The 15776-nt window shown below is 36.2% G+C and overlaps 1 protein-coding gene across 1 annotated transcript; it reads left to right on the top strand.

Annotated features, from left to right (window-relative positions):
• Positions 1 to 1594: 1594 nt before the first annotated feature.
• LOC128384122 (low affinity immunoglobulin gamma Fc region receptor II-like) lies at positions 1595 to 9080 on the top strand. The gene is made up of 6 exons (XM_053343702.1): positions 1595 to 1631; positions 2647 to 2910; positions 4222 to 4467; positions 5162 to 5275; positions 6956 to 7018; positions 8907 to 9080. The coding sequence occupies exons 1-6, from the start codon at positions 1601 to 1603 to the stop codon at positions 8960 to 8962; spliced, it is 774 nt and encodes a 257-aa protein (XP_053199677.1). The 5' UTR covers positions 1595 to 1600; the 3' UTR covers positions 8963 to 9080.
• The last annotated feature ends 6696 nt before the right edge of the window (positions 9081 to 15776 follow it).

Genomic DNA, 15776 nt, shown 5'->3' with positions numbered 1-15776 from the left:
TGTGACGACTGTCACTCTTTTTTTTTTGATGAATCCAATAACTTATTACTTTATAAAATGTCAAAGTACTGAAGAATGTTCATCACAATATCCCAGAGCCTGAGGTTACGTCCTTCATTTGCTTATTTATATGATAAATCATCTAAAAGCCAAATAAATTTAATGAACAAAGATGTAAAATTAACAAAAGCAGCGAATCTTCAAATGTCAGGAATCTGAGAACAGCTGATTTAATCAATTAAAAATATAATAATAACTGATTTATAATCAATCACAGTATGTAGACTAAGCAGTGAATGTGAGTAGTTAAATATTAATATCTGATGTAATATTGTGTTTGTTTGGTGTAATTTTGTGTTCATACATGTATCTGACTAATTTCAGAAAAAATACTAAATAATAATGATAATCAAATCAAAATAAAGATTGTTGTAATATTATTTTACTGTTAATTGATTATTTAATTTATCAAGCACATTCAGCTCTAAAAACGTTTTTTATTACCCCAACAAATGCTGTAATATAATTCTGTACATGTCATATACGGATGATGACGACAATAAAGGTGACCTATGACAAAACTGCCATAAATGAAAAAACACAGACATGTCTCTACATGTCTCTACATGTCGATCTCCAACCAGCACCTCCAACCTCCAAATGGGTCAAAAGGCACTGATAAATCTAAATTGCCACGATTCAGCAGTGATGGGTGTGACTCATCATTGTGTCTGACTACATAGATGTGCAATACTTCATTCCTGTACAAAGATACATAAGATACATATAAGACATATGTAATAAGATTAAAGGACATGTTCACAGTTTATCAGGTGCTGATATTAACATTGACTGTCACCTGTCAGTCAACTTCCATATGGCAGACATCAAAGTTACTATAAGTCTTCAAATGTTACTAACGGAGTAAAAAGTTCCTAAATGACCACCAGCAAACTGATAAGAGGGCTTCAAATCATGATAGTTGCTGCTTGGCCTTGATGGACTGTTTCCTGTTTGGCTATAGTAGAGAGATCGTAACAAAATGAAGAAATGTAGCACTAAAAAGACTTGACTAAATTAGATAGCTGAAGTCGTTGATGTTAGCTTCACATGAACTTTTAAATACACAGATTCTGTCTCCCATCGCTTACATTGAAAGTGCACCATGAAGAGTTCTCTGGATGGTCATCTTACAGGAGAAATAATTAAAGCCAAAAAATGTATCAATGTTCATTCAGGCTCCTGAATATTGTTTAAGGACAGACTTATAAAATGCTGAACCTGTAACAGGCAGGATAAGTGGACGATCGTCTGCTTGTATTCAGGTTTAAAACACCTACATGAAAATAAACTTCAGACAACAGAAAGTAAAAGGAGGCCACAATCACAAACCTTTGACATTTGAGGTGTAAAAAAAAAAGCTGAGACATCCTGCACAAACAAAGTGTTTGCACGTTTGGACCTGGAGACGATCAGTACAGCAGGAAGCTGTGGCCTCTGTGACATTCAGTTAGATTGTAGGTGAGAACCCCCCCCCCCCACCCAAAGCCCCATAGGCTCACAGTCAGTCAGTCAGTCAGTCTATCTGCAACCAAGCAGCATGGAGATCACAATACTGTGTACGGTCATTGGTGAGTGTTTTTCATTTCAAAATTAACTCAGATTTACAAGATGGAATCGTATCGATGGAATCGTATCGATGTAATCGACAATAAGATTTGTTTTCCATCATTTCAGACAAGAGCATTATTTTAGATTAGAGTAGACAATTACATACTAAAATTATGTAGTTTTGGGTGTTCTATTGATTATATTTGTTAATTGTTATACATAACATCATCCTGCCTGGGGACTTAAACTGAAATTTAGAAATGTTTGGCTAAATCTGACATTTATTGCAACAAAATCGCATACATATAAGTCATACAACAAAAACTTGGCGGGACATCACAAAAATCATCAATTCTCTCTCATTGTCATTCAAAAGGAACAAGAGTCCATCATTGAGTGTGGGAGATAGAAGTTGATCTTATTTTTAGAAATGTCCAGCAGCTACTGTACATGTTGCTTTTCTCTTTGATTGTGGGCAATATGGGAACGTTTGCTTACATTTACTGTATGTACGCCATCTCGCTATTGACTTGGCTTCTTTGGTTGGGTCTTCAAAGCTTTGCGTTCATTCAAGTTTTTTCTGATTGTTCAGGCGCCATCTCTGAGACTATAATCTATTTTTTTGCAAATTTCTTTACACTAACAACAAAACCTTACACCAAACCAGCAGAACATTAACGCTCCTTTACATACAAGCCATCATGTGAATAAGCACATGCTCATTTATACTGATAATATAAATGAAACACTATTATTTGCTGTATTATTGATTTCTTTCTCTGACCAATATCGGCTTTCATTGTTGTCCAAACAAAGTGATTTATAAGTGAACTCATGATCTAAAAGTGTCAGTGTGGAAAGACTTTGTTTGTTTTTAAAAATTAACATCCTTGAAACGCATCCGTGAAACAAGGAAGCAAACGACTCGAAACCTGCCGGGTGTCTAAACAGGAGCAAAGCTGTCGTGGTTGTTCACTTCTATAAGACTTCAGTTGTTTGAGATATTTTTTGTGATATTTTCTCTCATTCTTGCAGCCTCCATCAGAGTCCTTCCCAACAGATCCCAGTTATTTCTCTACGAGTCGCTCTCTCTGAGCTGTGGGGAGCCAGGAAAGTCTTCTCAGTGGAGAGTTATAAGGAACACATCTACACTCTCAAATGAAGAGTGTCCCATACCCAGGAATAAAATAAATGAATCTAACTGCTTCATTGATGATGTTTACCCACTAGACACTGGAGTGTACTGGTGTGAGTCTGAAGGAGGAAGGTGCAGCAACGCTATCAACATCACTGTGACTGGTGAGCTTAAACAAACTACACTCAAGGTACCTTCGTCAAAGACTTTAGGGAAGAAGATACTACTAATACTAGTATGATTATATTATTTTGCATCTAGTTCTGTCCTCAACAGAAAATTAACAGCATTTGTTGTTTATTTAAATGCCTCCAACAACCTTTTTTTATGTTCTCCTGACAAGCGACTGTTTGTGGTAAAAGCCTACCTTTGCTCTCTAAATATCAAATGTAGATGTAGCAACATTTAAGATCCAAAGCAACATCTTGGCCTGTTGAAGTACACACAACTATACTTTGACCACAGTACTTGTGTTTGTATGGCATGTCTAGCTTCTGTTCCACAAACATCTGTAGCTCAATGTATTCTCTCATTCAGCCTTTCTTTCACTGGTTGTCCTGAAAAAATGAAGCATGTTCTTGGAGTAAAATTCGCCCTATAACGAACCTACAACAATAGACCAGAGACATTATAATAAGAGGAGACATATCACTCCCATTGAAATGCATAGGGAAACTACGTAACGCCAAGATGGCCGGTGTTTGCACATGTCCCGCCTCTTCTGGTGCCGTTGCTCCAATCATTTTGCTGGTCCTACGCGGTCACGTTTTTGCGACACTTGGAAGTCATTTTCAACAGCGACATTTTAAAACACATGATCAGCAGTTTATACTACTTTGTGTACATATATTTTGTAATACTTTATCCAAAATTGTGGCATGATCTGGGAAAGTTGACTGTGAGCAAACTCCTGTCTCTGCTGTGAGCGTAAGATGACGTCTTGCTGTCAGTGCCTGCCGTAAATGAAGACTGTCGTGAAGTATTGCGCATGCGCAGTCCAAGATGCCTGTAAGGAAAAAGGCTTTTAAAACGTTAATTTGATACCAAACCATCAAACCCTTTCAGCGATTATAGTTTGATTTTCATCGTGATTTCAAAACATATGTTTTTTATGTCCCTTAGACCTCGGAAAATGGAGATACAGCTCTCTCCCTATTCATTTAGATAGCCGGTTGGTCTTCCTATGGCCAAATAGCTGCCCGGAGGCGTGGCCAATTTTGCCGCCGAGTGAGATGACTTGCCTTAGAAGGACTTTGAATAGACGAACAGAAAAAACTTGGTTTCGTCTATACCCACATACTATGGTTATATTTAAAGGCGGTAGTTTTAGTAAACATAGGGCTTTTTTACCTCTTGGGCAGAAACCGTAAGTTTCCAAAGTGATGCCACCAGTATGTGTTTGACCTTATCAGCAGAGTACCTAAAGCAACATGATCCCTAAATTGTTGTTTAGTCTTTCTGCCTTATCCATTCAGACGGTCCTGTGATCCTGGAGAGTCCTGCCCTTCCTGTGATGGAGGGAGACGACGTGACTCTGAACTGCACAGATGCAAATTCCTCTTCCAACCTCACTGCTGATTTCTACAAAGATGGCTTCCTCGTGGCGACCAGCTCTACAGGAAACATGACCATCCACAGTGTTTCTGAATCTGATGAAGGATTCTACAGCTGTAACATCTCTGGAGTCGGACAATCACTAGACAGCTGGCTGGCTGTTAGAGGTGAGGTCTTGCTTCTTGATGATGACTCAAAAGGCTTGATGGGGAACTATTGTTGTTGACCAACTGACAGTCAGTAAATTTGTTAGCGTGGCTGCTAATGGGATAATAAGTTAACAAAGCTTATTCAGAAGTTGTATTTGTGCCATGGACTGTACAAAGTGTCGGGTGTTGCCTTCACATTCTTGAAACACACCCCGCTACCTTGGACCCACGCTAATGCTAGCTTACCAAGAACACACGAGCACTGCACACTTGGGCTGCTTTAGCTAAATTGTGCTAACAAGGCAGGTAGCATAATAAAGTAATGTTAAACTGAGTGAAATATTGTGACAATCAACAACCACACAGTAGACATAAAATATAAAGTAGCTGATGTTGTGGTGAACCCTTCCCATTTTAAACTGACTTGGCCTTTAGCCATGTTTTTTTATTCTTTAAAATTAGGATTTTAATTAACAAGGTCAACAATTCAAGGCATGGCAAGACTTCCTGAATTTGGCTCCACAATTATAGATAAAATAACATGCCTTACTTTAAAGTAATATTCCCATGTTCAGTGTTCTGATCTGTATAAGGGGATTGGTATGAATTTATCATTGGCATGTTTAACCTAGTTTAACCAAAAGTCATGTGGTCACAGCTCTTTGTTTTCTTTGCATTGAGGCCAGCTTGTGGTATTGTTGTTTTGAAACAGGGCGTCCTGAGCCGCCTGAGCCGCCTGAGTCCCTCCTCGCATGCATTCTACTTCCTGTGGTGGGCTTCTGCGTCTTGCTAGTCTCGCTGACGCTGCTCTGGAGGAGACACAAAGGTCAGTCGCTTTTTATGTAAATTAAATGACATTTTTGTTTTTTGTATTTTAGTGTTTCATTTTGCTTTTTGTATTTTGTTGGTGACATTTTTAAAAAATTGGCACTAAAATTTGTAACACATCTGATATTTTTTACAGGCATTAAATGAGTATCAGGTTATTGTTTCATAATGTTTGTTGCATTACTGTATATTTATTTTATCTAAAGCAGCCTGGACAGGATGGAGATATATTAAATAGATTCTTAGGGCTACAACGACGCCTTGAAACGTCTTATTTTGTCCACAACAGTCTGCAGCCCAAAGATATTCACTTTACTGTCATAGAAGACTAAAGAAATGACAAGATATTACAATTTGAGAAGCTGGGATCAGAGAATTTGGATTTTTTTCTTCTTAAAAATAGGTTAAAACAATGAATCACTTATCAAAATAGTTATTGATTTGTTAAACAGTTTGCAGCTAATCCATTAATCACCTAAACATTGCAGCTATAATTCATACAGCATCTTTCATGGCCTCACTGAAATTTTAATGACGCAAAGGAAATCGTTTTAAAGGAATTGTTCCTAAAAATAATCTTTGTTAAAACTGGAAGTGCTGCCACCTACATAAAAATAGTTGTGATGCATTCATATGAAACAGAGCAAGCCCAGTCTTTGTGTTATGATGCCATCAATGGGTGGCATAACATTTTGTCTCTGTTCTCAAGCTGAAAAGAACACGGTAGCTATTTGTCCATACTCACAATAAAAAGGACACTGATGTCTGATACTGATACCGACTCTATATAACCCTTCCTGTCTATGTCTGTAGTACTGCCCAACAAGAATACACCAAACAAATATCTAGGGAAAGAAATGGAGTCTCACTAAAGTACTGTATGTAGAATAAATTGAGCAGTCAAAACAAATAATCACTCCTAATCAATCTTCCAGACACCCTTACAGTTTCTGTAAGTTTGTCCCCATATTGTTTGACTATTCCACTGAGTATGTAAACACGGATATAAACAATGCAGGATTTAAAATACTGTAAAAATGTGTTTTGGTGATGTAAACATAACTCCACTCAAGTTCCATTAGCTTCTTTAAGTGTTATAGCTACATACCAAATCGAATTGTTTTTATGCATTGGCTATTGTTAAGTTAAACTGTATTTGATCAATTTCTAGTGCTGTAACTGATAATCATAGATAGGAACAAGCTTTCTTAAAATGATCTATACTAAAGCCATTATTGTCCAAAAGTATTCTTACACTCCAGCTCATAGGGGAAAGAGAAGAAAGATAAAAATATACACAAACACAAGAGGCAAACTACCAATGACATCAAGAACCAAATATAACCAAAAAAGGATCCATAAAACTGGAGCTAAAACTAACTGACACACTTCCTAGACTTTCCTCACTGATTAGATCGTTGAGATTGGAGTTCTCAACCAATCAGGATGAGGAATTTAGGAGGAGCCTTGGGAACCAGAGATTGCCAAATATGGAAAAAAAACAAAAAGACTAAAGAAAGTGACTACACCCAGACAACAAGGGAGCTGTAACAAGCATCAAACCACAAGTGATGCAAAAAAACTTTTTCAAGTTGTTGTTTGGGTTTTTTTTTTGTAATCCACATCAAACATCTGGATTTAAAGCTGATGTTTAACACAGAGACGTTTTGTGTTGCAGACAATGATGTTTCGTACAGTAACGTCATCATCAACCAGGGAATGCAACCAAAAAGGACCACAGGTAATAAATCATCTGTTCATTGTTTTATTGATTCATTCTGAAGCATAAATTCTAAATATTTACTGGTTGAAGCATTTTAAATGTGAAGTTTTATACTTTTTATATAATATTAAATTGATTATCTGAGTTTTTTGATTAATAAGGAAAATAATTGGCAGATTAATCAATAATGAAAATAATTGTTAATATATAATATGGTGTTATAGACATGTTCTCCAAATGATAACCAACAGTTGGTATAAAATATATTTAAAAAGGATCAAAAAATGTAAAATATTCAGATGAGATGAATTAAAAACGAAGTCAAAACTTACCAAATGTACAAATCCACATCAGAATTCATATCTACTGATCGTATCATAACTACCATCGCAACGCAAAAACACAAACACACACACACACACACACACACACACACACACACACACACACATACATACACACATTTCTTCCATTAAGTAATTAAACAATAGTGTAACTCCCTTCTGGCCACGTGTGTTTGTTATTGTCTTGCTTGGAAACGGAAGTGCCGCCCTCTTGCACTATTTTTAAACTTTTTATTTGGCCCTCAGAGACATAAAACAAACGTCACCAAGGTTATAGTAACTAAAACAGTTCTTATCTTCTCTGCCTTAAAGTATTAACCCTTAACCCTTACTACTATGAGTCACTGAGTTTCTATTATTAATTGATATGACGGCATGGATACAAATATGATTGTGTTTTTATAATACAGAGCATTAAACAACCATAGATACAGATTGAATGTCTGTTAGATGGAAGAATAAAAAAAAGCCCATGAGTCAAACTGAAACAGGCTGCAGCTGTTTCCTGCTTTACTGTCTTTTGGCTCCTGATCTGTTTTTTTATTTTATTACTTTATTCTGGAAAAAGGAAAGTGCACAAAAAGTGAATTTATTGGCTTACAACTGACAGAATTTGCTAGTGAAGTCATTACAGTACAGTTTTAATGTACTTTTTACAAACACTTTATACATGCACAGTGGTGACACGTAAAAAAGTACCGTTTGAGGAACTTGTTAGATCAATATTTTACATGTAAAACAGCTGAAGAAAAGGCTTGGAGTAAAAAAGAGCAATCATCTTCACAAACTCAGCCAGGATATCATGCAGGATAACTTGATAAGAGTTTGGCGGTAGGTTGTTGATCCAGTCATCCTTCCTACAAACCATCACATCACACATCTGTTTTCACTTTCAGGGTGATTTCTGGTGATTTTCCTCCATAAATATTCACATTTTTTTGGTTCAAAGTTTAATACTTTTTTACAGGCATTGTATCTGTATATGTTTACAGTATGGCAAGTATACCACATAGATAGCTAGATAGCTAGATAGATAGATAGATAGATAGATAGATAGATAGATAGATAGATAGATAGATAGATAGATGGTAGAGAGATAGATAGAGATAGATGGTAGATAGATAGATAGATAGATAGATAGATAGATAGATAGATAGATAGAGTCATATGTAACATCACAGAAACCCATCTCTACAGACAATCTTTCATTTTCTCTTTATAAAACAAACCCCTAGCTGTTCTCCAGAACACTTATTATTATTCATCATACAGTAAACCCAGAAATCCCCGATTCACACAAGGAAGGTAGTTTTTAGTACATGGGGGAGAAAATGTCTCTTCTAGGTATTGCAAGGGGGAAAACTCATGAGACCACTCATTTGTTAAATTATTCAGTTCAGGTTCGGCCAGAAAAAAACAACAAAGTTCATTTGGATTTGAGGGAATTTTAAGGTTAAAGACAAACCATGTGTCTGGACAGTGAAATGACAGTGTTCCTATTATTTTGTCCACCGCCTGATGTTAGTATTTGCATGCTGAAAGTGTTTGTACTTCTTCTACAGACGCTCCAAAGGACGCTTCAATCTTCTACTCAACACTCAATCTAACAACCACCTGACAGGAAGCAACAGATGCAGTAATTCAATGTGTTTTTCTATAAATTGTGTGTTTGATGAAATGTTTTGAATGTAAACAGAAGTGATTACAGTATATTTTCCACATCGCTGCGGCTGGAAATACTTCCTATTGTTGGACAAACACGCTTAACTCTCAGTCTAAATATGACTCATGAAACAGAGAGTTCAATGTCCAGTTTCACATGAAACACACCTGGCCTGAACCCACAGCTTGTAAAAGCTTGAAACCTGAACAGACAACAGAAGAGTCACTAATTAAGTTCATCATTAAAACTACATAAACCACAATAGTTTATTTTTAAATCAGCAAAAAAAAAAGGATAAAAGAGACATTTGACAAAAATAGATTTCAAGAAATATTAGCCAACAAGCTAATTGCTAAATCGTTGACTTTAAAGTTAATTTCCAGTTAATGTTTATAAAATACTTATAAATGTTGTGTCTCAAATCACACACTTCTGTGTAGTGCACTATGTACTAACTGAGTGTTGTTTCAAATCAAACACGGCCATCGAGCACCTTCCGGAGAAATGATGATTAGTTAGTTAGCAAGCTAGTGGTAGGTAGCTAGCCTTAGCATTCATGTTACCGTTTGCTGTATCAAATCATTACGGACTGCTGATGGCTTATATGGGACAACAGTATAGTTGAGCTTAGTGTAAAAAACATGTATAAATTACACTTGTATAATGTGTCAATGGTCACCGTAGTGACAACGTCCTTAGCCGCCATTTCCTGTTTAAACAGTGGTCCTCTCCCCTTCTGCTATGTAGCCAAGATGACGACCGTTGAGGATGAGAAGTGTTCATAGTTCCACACTCAACTTTTTTTTCTTCCTTACATCGGCGGAAATGCATTTATACACTCAAGATATTAAGTGTAAGAACAGAATTAAGACAACATTCAACTGAAGGAACAAGAAGGAAACCAGATTTTTGAGTGGAGGGAGACTTTAATGACCAAAACTCTGTCAGATACACAGTATTATGGTCATCGTGTACCACAGCAGCACAAGCTAAAAAATGTTGAATGTTTAACTATCTTGAATTTTGAGGAATAAATGTTGCTCTTCTTCTAAAATGTTTGTTTTATTTATGCTTTATTTCTAGAGAAAAATTAGGTAAATAATAAAATGTTGTGATTATGTATACACTCTGAATAATAAAATGCACTTTATATAAACTGTAACTCAACAGGTGAGATTATCTACTGCATAAAAAATAATACTGTTTATATATCAGAGTTTCTAATAGCTGACATAACCCAGACTGTGAAACTAAAAAAAAAATCCCCACAGCTTTTAGTAAATATTTAGAAAATATTTAAATTTGTGTGTGTTTTCTTTTATGAAAATTAGTGGTATTATAGCAAAAACTGATATTTAAAGAGTTAAAATACTGAAAATGAATGAATATGTGGTAGTTATGATCAGGACTGAGGTTGGTCTTCTGTTACTAAGCTAAATATCTTCATAATTAGCTGCTATGAGCTCCACTTTCATCACAAGCTAGCTGATAATGTGTTATCTGTGAGCTGCTTGAAAACCACAAAGAACCAAAATAGAACCTGCAGCTGAGTAGAAACCAGAGTCAGGTGCTGATCATTAGTCATGCAGCACGAAACGCTTCACATGAGATGTGGTCATTTGATCAACAGCTTATATACAAATATTGACTGCGGTTTTAGCTTGTTTAACCTTTAAACATAGTTACACCACAAACAATCCAGGTTTCTGTCAGCTCACATGATCTTGAATGATGAGTCATGCAAAGATATTCCAGTAGAGCCTCAGAACACAAACACACACATCCCCTGTAAGTAAATGTTTAATATTCTTGTGTTTGTCATCAGAAATGTTTTTGACTTCTAGCTTTAGCCACGTTAGCATCATGGCTTACCTAACTGTAATATTGGCCTATTTGATATTTCAGTCGTCCAGATTGAAATATCTAAGAAAAACTAGCAGATGGATTGTCTTTAGCTATAGTGTTAGATATATGTTTGCTTCTAGATGAATTATAAAAACGTTGGTGATGTCCTGACTCATCCTGTAACATCATGTCAAACTTATTCTTTACCACCATAACACCACCACTCTCATGTCTGGATTAGTCATTTGACCTACTGCTCTGTGTACTATTAATAGCTGGTTAAACAGGTCTTTCCTCTTTCTTCTTTATGAAGGTTTTACTACCTGTTGAACGTCAGAGGGAATTCCTTCCTATCGTTTATCTTTCCATAGTAGAGGGCACACCTTTCACTGAGTAAACGCACAGCTAGCAATAAACTAGCAGCCACTACTGGCTACTAGTGGCTTTACCATAATTGTTTAGATGTGTACTCAGAATGTACCCGCTAGTGAAAGGAACAATACATTTACCCAAATCAAATACATTAAAACAGACGTCTAAAAATGTATATCAAGTCCAGCCTGTTTTGTCTAGAAGTCTTTTGAACCACACATCATCAAATCCAATCAAAGTGCCATTGTGATTTTACAGAAATGGGACTTCTCTCTTTATTGAACTGATAAGGACCTGAAAATCGACCCATGTGCCTTTTTGTCTCATGAACTAAAGCATGAAACAGAAGATAAAAGGTGGGGAAATTAACAGTAAATAATCAAGCTGTGTTTCTGTTATTAGTGTCTTCTAATGTCATATCATTACTTCCTGGAAGAAAACCTCTTTGGAAAGTCATGGTCTTTTCCTTGTATTTCAATGGAAGAAAAAATTCCCTCAGAAAAACAGTTTTCGTTGTCATACAGTAGTTGGTTGATATGTTGACAAGGAAGGACGGGTCAGATTTGACTCTGGGACTGTCCTCAATAGATCACCATGTATTTTTAGAAACACTAAACATTAAAACAGATGCCTCAGGGGGTTTCGTGGAGAGTCAGGGTGTTTCCTCCGACAGTCATAAGAGTCACGATAGTAGAAAATGATTTACGCAAGTCGGTGCTGATTTCATCAAAATGACTTATTTTGTCCAACAATTTATTTTTCAAATTTCAGTTTGAAGACAAAAAAGACGAGACAAGAAAGAAAAACAGCAAATCCTCACAATTTAAGAACTAGACTTAAATAATGTTTGGCTTGTTTTTTTATGCCAATCCATTTATCAACTAAATGTTTCAGCTCCAAGTTATTTATTAGCAATTTAAGTTGTGGTAACTTGAAGAAGCACACAATTCAATATTTCAGACCAATTTTAATTGAAGTAACAAAAGCTTTAAACCAAACTGAACTTGGGGCTCTTCTACAAGATGGAGCCTCAACATCAGGAAATAAAGCAGGCGTTGTCTTAAAGCCGTTATTATTTCAGTTTATAATGTCCTGTTGTATGTGTCCACTGTTAAAACTAAACTAAACTAAATACACACAAAAACAGATTGAATGACAAATGACCATGTGGTTAACCTGGAGTCTTTGAAATGAAATTGGAAACATGTACTATAATATGAATTTCATCAGATATGATTATAAAGCATCTGAAACTGTCACAACAGTGACACCTACTGGTTGAGTACTGGTATTGTTTTTGTATGTAAGCAGTTGATTCAAGATATACACTCACTGAGCACTTTATTACAAACAGCAGTGTTATCTAATGCAATCAACAGGTCTGCATTAAATTCTACTTTTTGGACAGAATATTAAGAATATATTAAGAAACACTTTTCAATATGAATGTGTAGTCTATTTTAAATCTGCAGCTCATGCATCAGTAGAGAATGTGTGCAGGAGTCCAAGATGCTTTATGTTGAAAAGGTTAATTGAGACTTGATCAAGGAGAATGAAAGAATAATCAGTATGTGCTCTGCCCTGATGCTCCCTGATCTGATCTGATCCGATCTCTGACTACAGTTACCTCGACTCCGTTCAGTGAGAGACAGGCAAACACATGTCTGGCCTTGGCTGCTATAGCAACACTATCAAGGTGCCTCATGTGTTTCCCCAAAAAGGAGCAGACCTACTGTATACTACTGTCTCAAAGGGAGACAATGTCCCACAGTCAAGATTTGGTGACTTACAATGACCTCAAGGCCTAGTTTGACCCAATGTATGACGTAAATTATAGAAACTCCCCAACATACACCACTACCCAATATGATCTTCTCAATAATAAACAGAGCAGAATTATCAACTTTCTGACATTGTCAACAAACTGAAAATGTATAAACCTCTAAAAGTAGAATGTATAGCAGAACTGTTGTATTGGATTAGATTAGACAGATGTTCCTAATAAAGTGAGTGGTAGCAAAAAACTGAGGATATAATCCTTAGGATTTGAGGCTTTGTTCAATAAATGTTCTGATGCTTGTTTGAGGATAAATAATAACACAATAAGCAAAAGAACAAAGTAAAAAATCAGAGAAGAAATCAAGAGGAACACAAATATTTCCAATTCAATGGTTTTGAATTGCTTTATTATAGAGTTTTTCACATTCTTAAGTGCTTCATGGAGTCAAAATTCATTTAAATCCACACACAGACCAAAGTTATAAAATATTATGTGAAAAGAAAGAAAAACTTAACTTACAAACTTTGCCTGAACAACTGTGCCAAAAGTTGGAAAGCTGGTACAGGAATCATGAAGAAAGTTGTAGTGGTGCTAACTGTGACCTCTGATTCAAGTTCCCTGAAGTCTTTCAATGGTTACCAGCTCAAAGGCGCCCTCTCTCGGTAGATAAATGTAACTTGAAGCTGGAGGACTTCACAAGTCAATGACTGCTTAAAACAGTGAAATCACACATCTCAGTAAATGTATGTAACCAGTATGTAAAATAAAAATAGACTATTATATACTTTACTTTGGCTTACCTTCATAGGTTAGTTATGGTTAAAAGGCATTCGCTCACATCATGACAAAAAAAAATCATAATGCAACTCTACAGTGATTCCACGTTACAGTACAGAAAACAAACCGTAGAACATGTTTTTGCATGTTCTCAAATTCATTGATTCAAGTGTCTCTCAGGTCAAACAGTATCAGGTTTTCCTTTAGACAACCTCTGCTCCGTGTCTGCTGTCAAGATGAACTCCATGATACTTATCCCTCAACTATGTCATCTCCTTTCCAAAATTTGAAATGCTGTTTATCCTCGTCTTGGTCCACAAACATTTCGGCGGTCTTGGCCACATTCAGGAGCTGGAGTGTAGAGTGTAGAGTTCTCTTCTCCTTTAACATTAAATAACAAAGTGCCCTTGAGAGATCGGCACCTAGGCTGGGTTGCTTTGGGCGATGTCATACATCTGGAGACAGAACGACAACAAAATCATTATTAAGTGTCTCCTAGAACAGTCTGGTATGATTTACACTGCAAGAAGCAACAATATGTTTTGTTTATTTCTGACTTACATTTGAATTTTGAGACCTTTGTTTAAATAAATATGCACAGACTATAGCGATGAATACGATGCAGAAAACCACCACACTCGATATCAAAGCAAACCGATTGGCACGAACATCTGATGGGAAAAGAACAGAGAAATTAAACAGATATAAGCCATTGTAACTGGAACACTGACATTAAAATATGCTGATCTTAAAAAGGGGATTTTATGCTTTCTGCTATTTTCAAACATGTATGTGTGATGATGAGTTACGTTGTTGAATGAACACAGTAAAAATTGTGGAACAACAACAAACACCTGGAGAACCAGAGATTTTGCTCCCACACGAAGCTGAACTACAGTTTACTGCATGTCACACTGCAGAGATGCCTTTCATAAAATCTTGCTGACGACATGAGGCGTGTCTGATTAAGTGTTGAACGTGTGGTGAATCATAGTGTTAAAATGGAAATGGAAAAAAAGGAAATGAAAGCAGACACTTCAACCAAACTTGTTTTTGGGGGTTTGTTTGGCATGAACCTATTAAAGGAGAACAAGTGGGTTATCTCCCAGAAACAGCACTTACAAAATATTTGTTCAGCCAGTGTATTCAGCATCATGTCATGTTGTATTGTGATTGGTTGGCGTGAAGATGTGGGTTGTATCAGCAGTCACATTGTGAGAATTTGGACAGAGATTTCTTAGTCAGGCTGTCAAATTTTGTCTCAGGTTGTCTGGGTCACCAAAGCTCCAAATCTTTCCTGTAAACATCTGTGAACTTATGAAAACACTGTACTTTTAAGTAAAAAGGAAATTAATTGTGTAAAAAAAATGTACAAAGATAATTGTATGACACAGGTCTGTTAAGATGTAGTCTGAGTAAACCAATGTACTAGATCAAAAACAAAACAAAACGTGTCTTAAAACAACAGTCATTTAAACAAGTTTTTCTTGCTGTTATCATTCCTCACCGTATGTCTTACCAGGTGGACCAGGTGTTTGGAGAACTGGGGCAAGCTGTGGTTTTTCTGTCCTGGCTTGGTGAAAGAAATAAAGAAGATTTGTAATGATTTACAACACATAAAAAAAAGAAAGGATCAGTGGCAATCTGGACCATTTAAACAAGTTTACTCACCAGGGGCGGAGCTAGGGGGGTTTCTCAAAGGCCCCGAATCTACACACACAAAATGTGGTTAAAGTCACTTTTTATTAACAGTCACTTCGAACAGTTGCTGACGGAATCTGAGTAAGTTCATAACAATTGTGCGTTTAATGTTTTAAATCTATAATTCCTTTTTTTATTTATATGTGCATTGTTTTTGGAAAGTTGTTAATAATACCAAAAAACAAAAACAGACCTTCTACAACTACTGTTTGCAGTATGTTTACAGTCATACAATGCTTTAAAATTTAAAATTGTCCCTGGCTCCGGGCTTATCCCCAGATCTTATCAACTCCT

The sequence above is a fragment of the Scomber japonicus genome, chromosome 22 (genome assembly GCF_027409825.1).
Source record: "Scomber japonicus isolate fScoJap1 chromosome 22, fScoJap1.pri, whole genome shotgun sequence".
NCBI classification, from domain to species: Eukaryota; Metazoa; Chordata; class Actinopteri; order Scombriformes; family Scombridae; genus Scomber; species Scomber japonicus.
The sequence above is the reverse complement of the archived record's forward strand: the minus strand, read 5'-3'. Positions and strand labels throughout refer to the sequence as shown.

Excerpts from the sequence above, each read along its gene's own strand:
- LOC128384122 (XM_053343702.1), top strand. The coding sequence starts at position 1,601 with ATGGAGATCACAATACTGTGTACGGTCATTG. Across the intron at positions 1,632-2,646 it reads AATACTGTGTACGGTCATTG|CCTCCATCAGAGTCCTTCCC; the intron begins GTGAGTGTTTTT and ends TCATTCTTGCAG. Across the intron at positions 2,911-4,221 it reads TATCAACATCACTGTGACTG|ACGGTCCTGTGATCCTGGAG; the intron begins GTGAGCTTAAAC and ends TTATCCATTCAG.